At 46.5% G+C, this 14988-nt stretch overlaps 1 protein-coding gene across 3 annotated transcripts in view; it reads left to right on the plus strand.

The window, feature by feature from the left end:
• The first annotated feature begins 2740 nt into the window (after positions 1-2740).
• The window catches only part of RIMBP2 (RIMS binding protein 2), a 269166-nt gene continuing 256918 nt past the window's right edge, over positions 2741-14988 (plus strand). For 2 of the 3 annotated variants that reach the window (XM_083873971.1, XM_083873972.1), the window contains exons 1-4: positions 2741-2815; positions 7412-7534; positions 9314-9418; positions 13328-13378. In XM_083873971.1, coding sequence (XP_083730097.1) covers positions 9317-9418; positions 13328-13378 — 153 coding nt within the window. In that variant the 5' untranslated portion in view covers positions 2741-2815; positions 7412-7534; positions 9314-9316. Of the gene's footprint in view, positions 2816-7411; positions 7535-9313; positions 9419-13327; positions 13379-14988 lie in introns of those variants that run through there. The other variant, XR_014591298.1, reaches the window with a different exon arrangement.

A 14988-nucleotide genomic window follows, 5' to 3' on the forward strand; every position in this document is an offset into this window, starting at 1 on the left:
TTTTGGATTCACGCAAGACCAGTAATTAGATTGCTTCAAGCCCTTGAATTTTTTTTTTTTTTTTTAGTGAGCATTGAGAACTTAGTGAACATAGATGAACATAGAGAGCTTTTTTTTGGTTTTTTTTTTAGTGAGCATTTAGTGAGCGTCATGAGGCAGGGGGTGCCAGGCTGTGCAGCTAATCACTGACAGACCCAGTGTGAGGCCTCTGGAGATGGGCAGGGAGCTCATTTGGAATTACCAAGTGCTGTTCCTCCTGTGCTCACACTCCAGTGTGCCCAGCTGGGTCAGCACTTGCCTTTCTCCTCTCCTGGGCTGGGGGATGAATTCCTGCTCTCTGCCTGTCTCTGTCAAATGGGAGACCTCAGATGACTCCAGTGAGGTTCTGCTCCTCAGGCACAATTTTATTGTCAGAATTGTTCCACACAGTGAATAAATGGAGAACAGGGAGAGAAGAGGACAAAACTCTCATTAAATTTGTATTAAGAAGTCAAAAGCTATTTCCATAAAAACCAGGAGGGGTGAGGGAGGAGAGCATGGGAATGTTTCCCACAGGTTTTTTGTTTGGAGTGGAACTGCTTTATTGCCAAGGAGTTTAACAGGCCCAGTCATGGCAGGTCCCAAGAGGAGCTGTGAAATCCCACAAAACTTCCTCCTGGGTCGAGGCGATAATAGAGCAGTGTCAATAATTGTGAATTCTAATAATTACTATTATTGAGTATTGAAAATAATCATTATTAATAATAATTTAAGGAATTGGTATTACTATGGTGTTATATATAATATAATATAATATAATATAATATAATATAATATAATACATAATACACAATATATATTATATATTATATATTATATATTATATATTATATAGTATACAGTATATACTATATACTATATACTATATACTATATACTATATATAATATAATACACATTATATTATATTATATATATGATATAATACACAATAATATTATGATATATTATTTTAAAACAACAACAACAACAATAATAATAATTCCTATTAGAATTTCTATTACAACTGGGAGTGGGGGAGGCAGGAGTGGAGAATTCCTGGCACTGATGGGAGGCAATGCTGGCACCCAGGCTGGTGCCAGCCTGTCCCCACATCCCCAGGCTGGTGCCAGCCTGTCCCCACATCCCCAGGCTGGTGCCAGCCTGTCCCCACATCCCCAGGCTGGTGCCAGCCTGTCCCCATGTCCCCAGGCTGGTGCCAGCCTGTCCTCACATCCCCAGGCTGGTGCCAGCCTGTCCCCATGTCCCCAGGCTGGTGCCAGGCAGTCACCATGGCCCCAGGCTGGTGCCAGCAGGGCTGGTGGCTGCCCTGAGTGTTTGCTGAGCTCTCCTCTGGTTGCCTGGAGGTTGTTTGGGGCTGGCAGGTGGCAGAGCTCAGGTCAGAAGTGCTGCCCTGTTGTTGATGGGCTCAGCTCTGGTTGCCAAGGATGGGACAGGAGGTGGGAAATGCTCTTGAAATTCTTGCATTGGTAAATCCAAAATTGTCAACTCAGATTTTTTCCATACTGAGAATTCTAAAGACAGGGCTGTGATAAAGCAATGCTGGAAGAGTTTTTCTTGAGGCCTCAGCAGAGTCAGCAGAGAAATCTGCTGACAGTGTGGGTTTAGTGACACAAAATCATAAATTATTTCTGATCACTCAAAGCCAGGCCAAGTGTTGCCCACCTTAATGCAGTTTTTGGCAAAAGCAAGCAGTGTTTTCACAGACAAGGAAAGGTCACAGACTGAGGGCAGCTTTCAGCAGGAACTGAATTTAAGGTACAATCAACAACAACTACCTTTGGGAACTTGTGCAGGAACAGAAGAGTCAGAAGTGTCAGAGGAGGCTGCTGGTTTTCCCTGAGCTCCCTCTATCTTGGTTTGGGTGACCTGATAAAGCATTTCCACCCTGCTGGTTCGACCTTTGACTGTGTGTTTGAGTTTTATTTACTGTTCTTTTTTCCAGCTCACATTGCTGTCTAAATAGATACAGATTTATTCCTGAGGCTGCACTTAATGCCTGGATCTTTAGGTTCCTCACCTCCTGATTTCTGCATTTGTGCCCTGCCTGTCCCTGCAGGACAGAGACTCTGAGTGTTTGTGTTGGGATGTGCCTGTTTGCTGAGATTAGAGATAGAAATGGATTCAAAGTGAGGTGAAATATGGGAATATAACAGTGTGGACATGAGGATACATTCCATGTGTGTGGAATTTATACATCTTTGCCCTCGGGATGCCTTCTGGACACTTAAATTGCTTTATTTTCTGGGAGTTGAGTCTCTCTCTGCTCCCAGCTCTGAGTGGGGAGAGGCAGCCAAGTCTGAGCTCTTTGTTCCCTCCCCAGGGAGGTTTTTATTATTATTATTTTTGCAGGCAGCAGGCCTGTGGAGCCAGGTCATCTCCCTCTGCTTGCACATCTCTGATCAGATCATCCACTGCAAACAGGGGGGTTTATGTGACTGCAAATTAACCTGGAGCTGCTGCACCTCCCATTGCCCCTAATGGCTTATTAATACCAAATAGTGAACAGCCATGACTTCCCTGAGCCCCTAATGGGGTGTGCTGGCATGGAGATGAGGGGCTGTGACCCCTGTGTTGGTGGTCACCCCTGTGGTCACCCTGTGTTGCTGGTCACCCTGTGTTGGTGGTCACCCCGTGTTTGTGGTCACTCTGTGTTTATGGTCACCCCATGACCCTGGTGTGTGTTTGTGTTCCAGGAGGATGAACTGAAGGATGCAGAGCAGGACAGGAGCCTGCAGGATGTCACTGTGTGCCCCCCAGCCCTGCAGCACGGCCAGGTAAGAGCACAGCCCTGAGCTGTCCCCATGTCACTGCTGTCCCCATGTCACTGCTGCTGTCCCCAGGGTCACTGCTGTCCCCAGGGTCACTGCTCCTGTCCCCAGGGTCACTGCTGTCCCCAGGGCCACTGCTGTCCCCAGGGTCACTGCTGCTGTCCCCAGGGTCACTGCTGTCCCCAGGGCCACTGCTGTCCCCAGGGTCACTGCTGTCCCCAGGGTCACTGCTGCTGTCCCCAATGTCACTGCTGCTGTCCCCAGGGTCACTGCTGTCCCCAGGGTCACTGCTGTCCCTATGTCACTGCTGCTGTCCCCAGGGTCACTGCTGTCCCCAATGTCACTGCTGTCCCCAGGGTCACTGTTGCAGGAGGGGACAGGGGTGTGACAGTCATTGGACTCTGCTGCTCAGTGGCTGCATGAAAAACACCAGACTGGAAATAAATCAGCACAAAAGGCCTCAGGGACAGGTGGGGTTTGCAGGGGAACATTCCTGCACTTCAGGGAGGTCCATCCTGCCCCTGAGGTGTGTTTTCTCAGCAAAATTGTAAATGGTAAATTGTAAAATGGTAAATTGGCATCGGGCTTTGGGAAAAGACTTTTTGTGATGGTTTTGGTGAGATTCAATTGAAGAATTCTCTTTTTTCTCTGGAAGATTCCTGTCCCTCTGACAGGAGTCCAGCTGATGTTTCCCGTTGCTGACGAGCTGGGATTGGTTTTGTGTGAAAAGGCAGAGTTATTGTAATACCTGATGAGAGGAGGCAGCCAAGTGTGTCACAGCATCACTTCACTTTATTCCCCATCTGGCCGCAGATTTCTCCCCTCCCTAATGGGTTTCTCTTCTCTCTATTGTTGTTTACACATTACCTTTGCTCTCTCCCTCACGAGGCACATAAAGTCCCACTGGGGCAGGTTTATATTCAATAATGGGCACCAATGAAGGCTCAGGACTCTGGTGACACCACAAATGTGAGTTCTCTGACTCCCAGCGTGGCTGGCAGTGCTTTATGACAGGTCATGTTTGTCCTGAGGTGCGTTGGAAAAGTCTCCTAAAACCAGTTTGGAATACAGAGGTCAGCATTTGTCACCTTGGCCACTAAGTTAGAAATGAAATTCACTGTTACCGTTGGAGTGTCAGAATTCATCCTCCTGAGGGGACTTGTTTCTCCTCCTCTGTTAAATGCTGTGAAAGGCACAGAGCAGAGATTCTGGGTGTCTGCACTGCTGAGCTCAAAGAGCAGCCTCAGCACAGCCAGGAGCTCATTGTAAGAGTGATGTCTCACTTTTAACAGATTTAACAATCTCTGAGCCTGGCTGCGCACCCTGAATGCCAACAAACCTTTTGTTTTCCTCTTGCCTATGAGATTTTCTGAGGATTTTTACCCCACACGCAGAGGCTGAGGGTGGATTGTGCAGTTTAGGTGGCATTTTATTGTTCAGAACGTGTGAAACTCCCCAGCTTTGGATGTGGAGGTTGGAGCAGGATTCTGACAGAGAGGGGGCTCAGCCCCGAAGGGAAAACCTGCCTAAATTAATTTATTCCTTTTCACCCTTGAGAACTGGCCTGGAAAACAGGCCAACATCACCCAGTGGGGCTGGAGGAGCCTGTGTGGATTCTGCCAAAGGCTCTGAGGCTCTGCTCATTTCTGCACCCTGTGCTGCTGAAATGGGGCTCTGGGAGGGAGAGGGTACCAGGCTGGTCACTCTGAGCCACCAAACACACCTGGATTGTGCCTGACCCTGCTGGGGGAACAGAATCATGTCCAGGTGTGTGAGGGCTCTGTGTCCTCAGGAGGGTGTGGCCCTGGCTGGTTTTCATCTGGGTGCAAACGAAGTGGTGATTTAATGTAAAAGTTTTAGTGTAATGTGGGGAAATGTAAGAGGGATTGCACGTTCAGGATGGATTTCCACAGCAGAACTGTTTCCTGGCTTTCAGGAGTTCCTGGAGATGGTTTTAGGAGCTGGAGATGGTTTTCAGGAGATTCCAGGGATGATTTTCAGGAGATTCTGGGGATGATTTTCAGGAGCTGCTGGGGACAATTTTCAGGAGTTCCTGGAATGGTTTTTAGGAGCTGTTGGTGATGGTTTTCAGGAGCTGCTGGGGATGGTTTTCAGGAGATTCTGGGGAAGGTTTCAGGAGCTGTTTGGAATGATTTCAGGAACTGCTGGTTTTTGGGATGGTTTTCAGGAGTTCCTGGGATGGTTTCAGGAGTTCCTGGGATGGTTTCAGGAGCTGCTCTCTCTGGAATGCTCAGGAAGCCCAGGGCCCCTCCCAGCCCCTCAGGCTGACTCACAGCAGTGCACAGTGAGTGAGTGTGAAGATACAGGATGCGAAATAAATCGGTTTGATGAGTTGGACAGAGAAGCATCACAGATCAAAATGTTCCCTGTTCCTGTCATGAAATCAGAGCTGTTTCTGAGGCTCTATTTAGGTCAGCAGTTTTTGCCACTGGGAACGTTGATGTTTTGATGCTCCCTGAGCAATCCAGGTCCATGTATCTCCCATATGTTCTCCAGCAGCTGCTTGGGGGGAGCATCGAAGTCACATTTCAGAGCAAATGTTGTCTGGGAAAGCAGAAGGAGATGAGAGTCTCATCAAGCTCTGTGGTGCCATCTGGGTTACAGAAATGTGACACTCCCTGTCATCCCATCCTCACAGGAGGGTCCTGGGACAGTGTCCTGCAGAAACAGGAAAAGGTGTTGGTGCTTCTGGGAGTAACAACAGGAATTATCAGCAGGAGTTGGGTAGATTTGGTTCTGTTCTTTCCAGTCCTCAAAATCAAAACCTCGTTCAGAAGCTGATCTGGCAGAAGAGGGAGCAGAGAAATGATCAGAGTCACTGGTGTCTTCCTTCTACTAGACCAGGTTGCCCAAAGTCCCATCCAACCTGTCCTGGAACACTTCCAGGGATGGGGCATAATATCTATTTATTGCTTTGTTTATTTATTATGCAATAATTATTTATTTATAATTATTTATAATAATTACATATAATAATTATTTATAATTATATATAATAACTATCTATAATTATTTTATTTATTTATTTATAATAATTATGCAATATTATTTATATTATTATTTATATATATTATTTATATATATTATTTATATTATATTATTTATATTATATTATTTATAATAATTATTTATAATAATTATGCAATATTATTTATATTATTATTTATATATATTATTTATATTATATTATTTATATTATATTATTTATAATAATTATTTATAATAATTATTTATAATAATTATGCAATATTTATTTATTGCTTTGTGTTTGTATCAAGGACCTCTTTATGCTCTTTCTGTTCTGCACTTGCACAACACCTTGCAAGTCTCTGCACCTCTGCCTGTCCCTGACCCATCTCCCCCCAAAATTCCACCAGAGCTGTTTGTTCCCTGCCTGCAGGGGAAGCTCAGAGCAGGGGGGAGCCCTGCTCCTTCTGCTCCCAAAAATATCCAGGATATGGCAACTGGCGAGTTTTTATAAAACTTCTCTCCAGAGTTGTGCAGTTGGTGTGAATTGTTTTGGAGACAGGGAAATCCAAAGTCTGACAAAAATCACCTTTCTTTGTGACTTGTTCAAAATATTGCAGTTGATTAATGCTGAGGAAATGAGGAAATGAGCTGAGAATCCCAGGCAGGAACAGGGTTTTCGCACTGATCCTGGTCCCTCACTGCTCCCTTTTCCCACCCCATTATTCCTCAACAATCCACACTGACTGATCAAAGCAATGTGAAGGATGCAGGAGTTAATAGATTCTGAAAATCCATTGTTTAATAACTTTCCTTCATTATAAAGAACTGAGAGAAAAGGAAAAGAAAAATCTGTGCACAGGAAAAAAAAAATAAAAATCCTGCAGTTGACAATAATTGCATCAGTTCTTGTGGAAAACATGATTTGTTCCCTTTTCCTCCCTTTTTTTCTGGTCCAGTGCACTCCAAAGGCCCCTGTGCAGGGCTGAGTGCAGGGGCTGCCTGCAGCATTTCCCTTCTCTGGGCCATGGCAGCGTTTGGGAGGGAACAGACCCGGCAGGGAAAGAGAAAGGGCTGAATCAGCTCTGGGAACATTGCACTGGGAAATGGCCAGCAGAGAGTGCCCAGGATTGCTTCGTGCCCTTTGCTCTTGCATTAAAAACAAACAAAAATACCCCAAACAAACAAATAAACAAACAAACAAAAAAACCACACCAAAAACCCCCCCAAAACAATATATATATATATATATATATGTTTGTGTGTTAGATCTCTGCCTCTTCACACAGCACACCCATCTCTGAGGCCCCTGAGACCTAGGGAGTTTAGAGATGTTTTGATTGTCATTCACTTTGTGCAGGATAAAATGTGTTTGTTTGAATTGACATGACTTATGCATGACTCCAGTTTGGTGCCAGACTCTGGTCCCTGCTGAGAGAAAATGTGTGAGACACACAGAGTTTCCTAATGATCATTCCCTTTGGAGTTTTTTTTTCCTATTTCCTCTGAACCTTTTCCCTTCTCCATTTCCAACATGCAGAAATATTTGTGTATTAATAATTTTTGCCTCCCTCCATTGCAGTTTGGGCAATAACCCCGTTTTCCCTCTCCCAGGTAAAACCAGACTATGAGCACCTTCGGGAAACCCTCCTCAGAGTGACCAAAGAACGAGATTTGGCTGCAAGGGGGAAACACCAGCTCCAAGCCAAGCTGGAGAACTTAGAGCAGGTCCTAAAGGTGAGTATAAACCCTGAATTCCACCAGAATTCTGCCAGTCCAGCCCTCCCATTGCTCCTCCATCGTTCCTGGTGCCCCCCCAGGGAGTGCATTGCACACCTGAGTGCCCCTCTCAGGTCTGATCAAAGGTGTGGGGTGGGAACAGCAGGGGCTGACAGGGGTCTCACACAGCCCAGAGACAGCCAGAGACCTTTACCTGTGACTCCATCAGCAATGCACATTGCACTGTGCAGGTACTGCAGTGAAAATGAGAGAGAGAGGACAGGAACATCAACAAACTGCCCAGAGATTTTACTGTGGGGTGTACAGGGGACAGGACCTGTCGCATCCTGCAGGGACACTCCTGGTTTGGGGTGACAGTGACAGGACCTGTCCCATCCTGCAGGGACACTCCTGGTTTGGGGTGACAGTGACAGGACCTGTCCCATCCTGCAGGGACACTCCTGGTTTGGGGTGACAGTGACAGGACTTGTCCCATCCTGCAGGGACACTCATGGTTTGGGGATGGAGCTTTGTGCTGGAAAACTAAATCCTGGCAAACATCACCCTGGCAATTCCCTCAGTGCCCTGTCTGGGATGTGCTGCTGTGATTGTTGTGCTAATGCTGACCCCCAAAAAGCAGCTTTGTGCTGATCTCTGCCTGGTGTCTCCAGAAAAGGAGACAGAACAGGACAGGCACAGGTAGGGTGGGACAAAAGGCATAAACCCCTCACAAGTCAGTGCTGACAGAACTCCCAAAGTGTGTCTGATGCCAATGGCTCAGAGCAGGGTGGGCAGGGCTCCTGGGAGGATCACACGGTTCCTGGGAGGCTGCTCAGGGTCCAGACACCTTCTGCAGATAGAAATCTTTTTCATTACAGGTGGATATTACTCCCCCAGCATCCCTGTAACTTTCAAACACCCTCTTAATAAATGGGAGTAAAGAAAGATCTCTTTCTAGATTCTGATCTCCTCCCTGGTGAGCCTGGTATTAAAGATTTTTATTTTCCAAATGACATCCTATTCCCAGCACAGTCTGAGAGCAGAGGCACAGAGCCTTATCTGCAGCACCGAGTTATTGCACACAAACCCATTAGAAATCAGCACTTGGGAAAACAAAAAAATCGACAAGAGCAGCCCAAAATATCTCTTATTGTCTGCAAGAGAGGGTTTTATCAGGCATATTTCTAAGCTGTAAAGAGCTGTTATTGCCTGCTGCACATTACCCAGAGCCCAGAGGGGCAGCCAGGGAGGCTGACAGCTCAGCCTGGGTATGTTTGCAAAAGAAGCAAAAATTTCTCCTTTTGGCCTCTGCCTGGGATTTATTCATATTTTTTGTTTGATTATAAACAACAACAGCAAAAGGATTTCTCACGTTGTGAGTTTTCACCCTCAGCTGTGGCTTGTTTTGTGGGAGTTGTGGGAGGATTTGCTGTTTGCCTGTAGACATTTCTGCATTGCACACTGTACAGAGTTCCATGGGGAATGGCTGCTCTCAGGGTTTTATAAGGACCAAGAAGAACGGCTCAGATTCCCATCTCACCTGAACGAACACCACCCATTTTACCAACCAGCCTTCCTCATGGTTTAAATTATCAGAGAAAAAAAAAAAGTCTCATTTCATCCCTGCCCTGGCAGGGACCCCAGAGCTCCCAGACAGGTCACAGAACCATCCCTGCCCTGGTAGAGCCAAGATCCCCATTCCTGCCCTGCCCACAGCTCCCTGACAGAACAAAAACCCCCATCCCTGTCCTGGCAGAGCCCAGAACCCATCCCTTCTCCCCCTGTCCCCTGTCCCAGCACATGCGAGAGGCTGCGGAACGGCGGCAACAGCTGGAGCTGGAGCATGAGCAAGCCTTGGCTGTCCTCAACGCCAAACAGCAGGAGATCGAGCTGCTGCAGAAGGTACCTGGGGATGGGACATGGATGGGACAGGGACAGGGTCAGGGATGGGACAGGGACGGGACAGGGATGGGACAGGGATTGGGACAGGGACTGGGATGGGACAGGGCAGGGATGGGGCAGGCAGGAGATCGAGCTGCTGCAGAAGGTACCTGGGACTGGGACATGGATGGGACAGGGACAGTGATGGGGCAGGGATGAGATGGGATAGGCACAGGGACAGGGATGGGACAGGGACAGGGATGGATTAGGCGGGAGATGGAGCTGCTGCAGAAGGTACCTGGGAGCGGGACTGCGACAGGGGTGGGACAGGGATGGGATAGACACAGGGACAGGGACAGGAGATGGAGCTGCTGCAGAGGGTACCTGGCACAGGAACAGGGATGGGACAGGACAGGGACAGGGACAGGGATGGGACAGGGACAGGACAGGACAGGACAGGACAGGACAGGACAGGACCGGAGAGGACAGGCAGGAGATGGAGCTGCTGCAGGACATGGAGCTCCTGCAGGAGACACGAGGGGACAGGGACAGACAGGTGGCCCCACGAGCTGCAGGGGCAGGGGACACACTGAGGGATGGCTCTCCTGGTGCTCAGGATCCCAGGCTGGTCCCTGCCCTGGCTGGGGCCGTGGCTCTGCCCTGCCCTGTCACAGGAGGGTGCTGGCTGTGCTGAGGGGTTTATCCGTGTTCACAGCCTGAGCCCTGTGTGTGGGATTTCCTGTTTCTCAGTGGGATCAGAGTGGCACCAGGATTCCCTTTGGTGTCCTCCACATTTGGCTGGGTAATCCTGTGCATTTCCTAAATGTCACGAGGGAATCCTGCCTGAATTTCCTGACCATCAGAACAGGAGCCCTCTGCCATTTCCAGAGTGCTGTTACCATTCCCAGTGACACTGAAATCAGGATTTCCTTGGCCTCCTCCTCCAGACGTGCAATTCTTGCCACTTTTCTCCAGTAAATGAGATAAAAGAAAGTCTTGTCAAGGTCCTGACCCATCCCAGCTGATGTTCCCTCTCAGGGATGTGTCACATCAGTGTAAGGAGGGTTTGGTGTCCAGCCAGCACCAGCCCACCAAGAAACTGAGCAGTTGCTAAAACAACTCATTCCCAAGGTCATTCTCCAATTCACAAATCACTTTAAGATTATTTTTTTTTCACACTGCAATTTCTCAGTATTCATTACAACACAAACCCCGTGATGTTGAGTCTCAGCCTTGCCAAAGTCACTTAAGGCTGCGATTGTCTCAGTGCTAATGTTGGTTTCTCCAGTTGCTGGACTAGATTAAAACACAGAAATAATGGTGCTAATGATCATTTGGTGGGGAATTGGCACGGAGGGACCTTCTCAGCAGAATAAAGGATGTATCTAATAGAGTCCCTTGAAATAGAAAGCTGCAGTTGACCAAATGAAATCTTCCAGTTAATTTTCTTTTAGTCTTTCTCAATAAGTGTACTCAGGCACGCTGTGAAATGCCATTTCTAGTTATATTCAGCTGGTATTATTAGAACTGCCTCATAAATTCTGCCCTTAAATTTCCTGGCAGAGGGGAGAAATCAAGGGAAGATACAGCATCTCTTGCTAATTTTTGTTACATTCTTCTAATAAATCCTCCTTTGGGCTTGCAGCAGGAGAGAAATTCTGTGTCCTCCTCTCTGCAGTCCCTGTGCTGAGCTGGACAGGCAGGCACAGCCCAGGTTTGGTATTTCACCCAGTGCTCAGCAGATAAATTTTATTTAATTTTAACAGATTATTTTATTTTAACAGATTGATTTTAAATAAATCTGTTATCTTAGGGACTGTAAAACATCAGTGCCAGCTTTAAACAGGAGCTGCTGGCCCACATTTCACCTAGAGCTGCCTCCCAATGGACCCAGCACTTGTGTGTTAAATTATTTTTTTCCTTTTCCTTTTCCTTTTCCTTTTCCTTTTTTTTTTAATTTTTAACTTTTTATTTTTTTTTATTTTTTATTTTTTTTTATTTTTTTATTGGCATCATCTTTACTTGAAGTTTTCCCAAAGGGAAATAGAAAGCCTGGGCAGTAGCAGGATGGGATTTCACAGCACACCTTGGAACCACCAAAATGTGCCTTCGAGAGCAGAGCCAGCCCCTGCCACAGCCCCATGCCCCATTCTGGACAGAAATAAAAGTTCATTCTCTCTTTAATGCATGTACAGACTGATCAGATTTCCAGCCTAGAAGGAGGAGCACAGTGCTGCCCACCAGGGCTGTGCTGGTGGGGACTCAGCTGGTGTTTCTCTTTAAGAAAACCTGAACACAGACAGTCTGATGGTGAGCAGAGATACCATTGATGCAGGTCCTGTCATCATCCATCCCCAGCTCGGGCTCGGGGGGTTTATTAAACCCCTGGTGATGGATGGCTCAGGCTCAGGGCTGGCTCCCAGCTGCTCTCACCCTGCTGGAGGCAAATCCTCATCCCCCGTGTGCAGCCACAGTTATCACAGGGTACAGCGATGGGGTGTAGGGTCAGGGATCTGGGACCCTGCAGGGCACGGGGGGACTGGGGCTGGGGGTTGGGGCTGGGGGTTTGGGGGTTTGGGTCTGGGGGTTTGGAGCTGGGGGTTTGGTCTGTGATTTTGGGTCCCTGGTTTTAGTCCAGGGTTTTGGTCTGTGGGTTTTGGTCTGTGGGTTTGGTCTGTGGGTTTGGGTCTGCGGGTTTGGGTTTGTGATTTTGGTTTGTGGTTTTGGGTTTGTGGTTTTCGGTCGCTGGATTTGGTCTGTGGTTTTGGGTTCCTGGTTTTGGGTCTGTGGGTTTGCTTTGTGGGTTTGTGTCTGTGGGTTTGGGTTCCTGTTTTTCGTTTGTGGATTTGGGTCCCTGGATTTAGGTCTCTGGTTTTGGGTCCCTGGTTTGGGTCCCTGTTTTGGGTCCCTGGTTTGGGTCCCTGGTTTGGGTCCCTGTTTTGGGTCCCTGGTTTGGGTCCCTGTTTTGGGTCCCTGGTTTTTTGGGGTGCCTCTGTGTCCTGACCCGGCTCCCAAGAAGGGCTGGGGCAGCCCTGAGGGCAGTGCAGTTCAGCAGGGCTGGATCCACGTCCCTGCTGGGGTGTGGGACACACTCAGCCAGGCTGTGGGGGGCTGTCCCCACCATCAGGGCAGGTTTATGGCTTTTCTCTGGAGGAATGTGCAGGGTGGCACCTGGGGAACAGAACTTGTACTTACCCTGGGCCAGCCTCAATAAACGACACAGCAAAAACTTAAATGGAAATAAAATGAGGACAACCCCAAGTTCCTGAGTGCTGTTCACTTGGTGTCAAGGTTTAGGCTTTTCCCAGCCCAAATTTGATAACTGAATTTCTGACTCACATCAAATACACTTTTCTGCCCTTATTTATTCCCTCTTTTTGTCTTTGAATTGGCTGATTTGACCTGAAATGTTGCTCCTCTTCCCAAACAGCCTGGCTTGTGGTTCCCTTGTTTTGTGAGTTTGTTTTTATCCCTTTGCTGATAAACCCCACTGTTCACTGGGGTGATAAATCCTGCTGCTCCACTGAAAGAACGAGCTCAGTTTTTGTGTTGCCTTTTCCCAGCTGCTCTGGGAGGGGTCAGCACCAGGACCCAGCAATGCACAGCAACAAACTCCATTTCAGTGTGAATTTAGATATTCCAGAGATCCCCCAGCTGATGGTGCTGAGCCTGTGCTGGTCCAGAGCTGCTCTGGAGCCTCGCTGAGATCCAGGCTCCCAAAATAAACATTTTTTAAATTATTATTTCTGAGGCTGGGTGTGGAGAGCAGAGCTGGCACAGCCTCCCCTGCTGGATGGGAGCTGGCTCTGCTTGGAGGATAAATGTGCTGCTTTATGTGCTCAGAGCATATTGTGTGTGTGCAGTGACTAATTCATTCTCCCTCTTCCCCCTTTTCCCTCTTTTTTTTTTTTCCTTTTGCACAAACCCAAGGCTCAGGTTGAAGCTAAGAAGGAACATGAAGGAGCAGTTCAGTTGTTAGAGGTAAGATCCTCTGGGCTCCCCGGGCTCCTTCAGGTCCCTCCTGGGCAGGAGGATTTACAGCCTCACCACTCTGAACATTTCAGGGAATGTGTATGGAATAGAAAATATTTTTCATATAAATGTTATTCATTTCAGGGAATGTGTAGGCAAATAGGGGTTGGGTTGTTTATTTATTTATTTATTTATTTATTCTCTTCTGTTCTAATTGCATCCTTTAAGATTTATAGTTCAGTCAGGAGTGCATTAAGCTGAGCTGTTGGAAGTGATGTATGTTTCTCTTTTGGTGCCATTTATTTTGTAAAATGTTGTAAAATGCTGTTAAAGGGAGTGATTAACGATGAGGATTTTGATTTATTAGGCTGGAAATACAGCAGCAAATTCCCATCAGTTACCAAGGGTTCCTAATTAAACACTGCCTAATAAACATAAAGCAACATGTTAAAGAAGCAGAAATTGTGAACCTGATGAAAGAATTGAGAGACTTCAAAAAACCTTCAGAGGGTGTGCTGGAAAGAGATCACTTCATTTTCCTGCCTGAGGAAAAGGCATTAAATGGTTTGAAGTGTTAATGTGCATTTCCTAAAGAAGGTGCAAAAAATCTGGGTTGATAATAGCAGGTGCACTGTCAATATTTCATTTAGAAATCTGCTTTTATCTAAAGGTCATTTCCAGTCCTTTTACCTCCCCACAGTATTTCTGTGTGTACTTGCTGGCCCTGCCTTGGTGAAAGGGTTTTGGTTTTTTTTCTGGTGCATTGATCAACTCTAAATAAATAAATAAATACAATTATTTAAATTAAATTAAGTTGAATTAAATGAAATTATTTTAATTTAATTTAAAATTTTAAAAATAATTTATTATTATCTATAAAAGTTAATATTCCCACAGAATGTGTTTTGCACAGGCTTTCATTATGGTCGTATATATTAAGTTTGTTTTAGCCTCCAGACTCTAAGCTGAAGTTGTTATTTAATGCCTGGTGAAAAGCAGGAAAACAGAAACAAGACAGAAAAGAGACTCTTTACCCCCTCAAGCTGAGCACAATTCTTATTTAGCTGATTTGTCTGCAGCCTCTGATTTGCATAACCCCAACAAGATTTCCAAAGCTTTTGCTTTTTACTGCCACGAGCACATTTATTTATTTAGCCTTGTACTGACCGTGCCTTTTGCAGCTCCAGCCCAGCAGCAGGGCTGGGTTCTGTGGCCTGGTTTGTGTTTGCTGCATGTTTTTACACGTGGAACTGTTCTGACAGACTCTGCTTTGAAATGTGAAAAAAAAAAAAAAAAAAAAAAAGAAGTATTCGAAACTGTTTTTGATTTCTTTGTTTATTTCACATCTCTTTGTTTACTGTGTCTTGTCTGGGATTTATTGCTTTGCACTTCATGCAGAACACCTTGGACAGCATGCAGGTATTTTAGGGAATTCTCCTTTCCCTGTCCTGAGCCCTGCACTCTCCCCTGGCCATGAGAGCCCTTTGTCCCCCTGCATGGGCTGTGTGCTAGAACCATTGCTATGCCAGCATGCTTTGCATTGATCTGTTCATTTATTGGCCTGAGATACCAAATCATCACAATCAGGATGGTTTCCTACAAGAAATCCATCTCAGCAT

Source organism: Zosterops lateralis (genome assembly GCF_965231275.1).
Source record: "Zosterops lateralis genome assembly, chromosome: 17".
Taxonomy (NCBI): Eukaryota; Metazoa; Chordata; class Aves; order Passeriformes; family Zosteropidae; genus Zosterops; species Zosterops lateralis.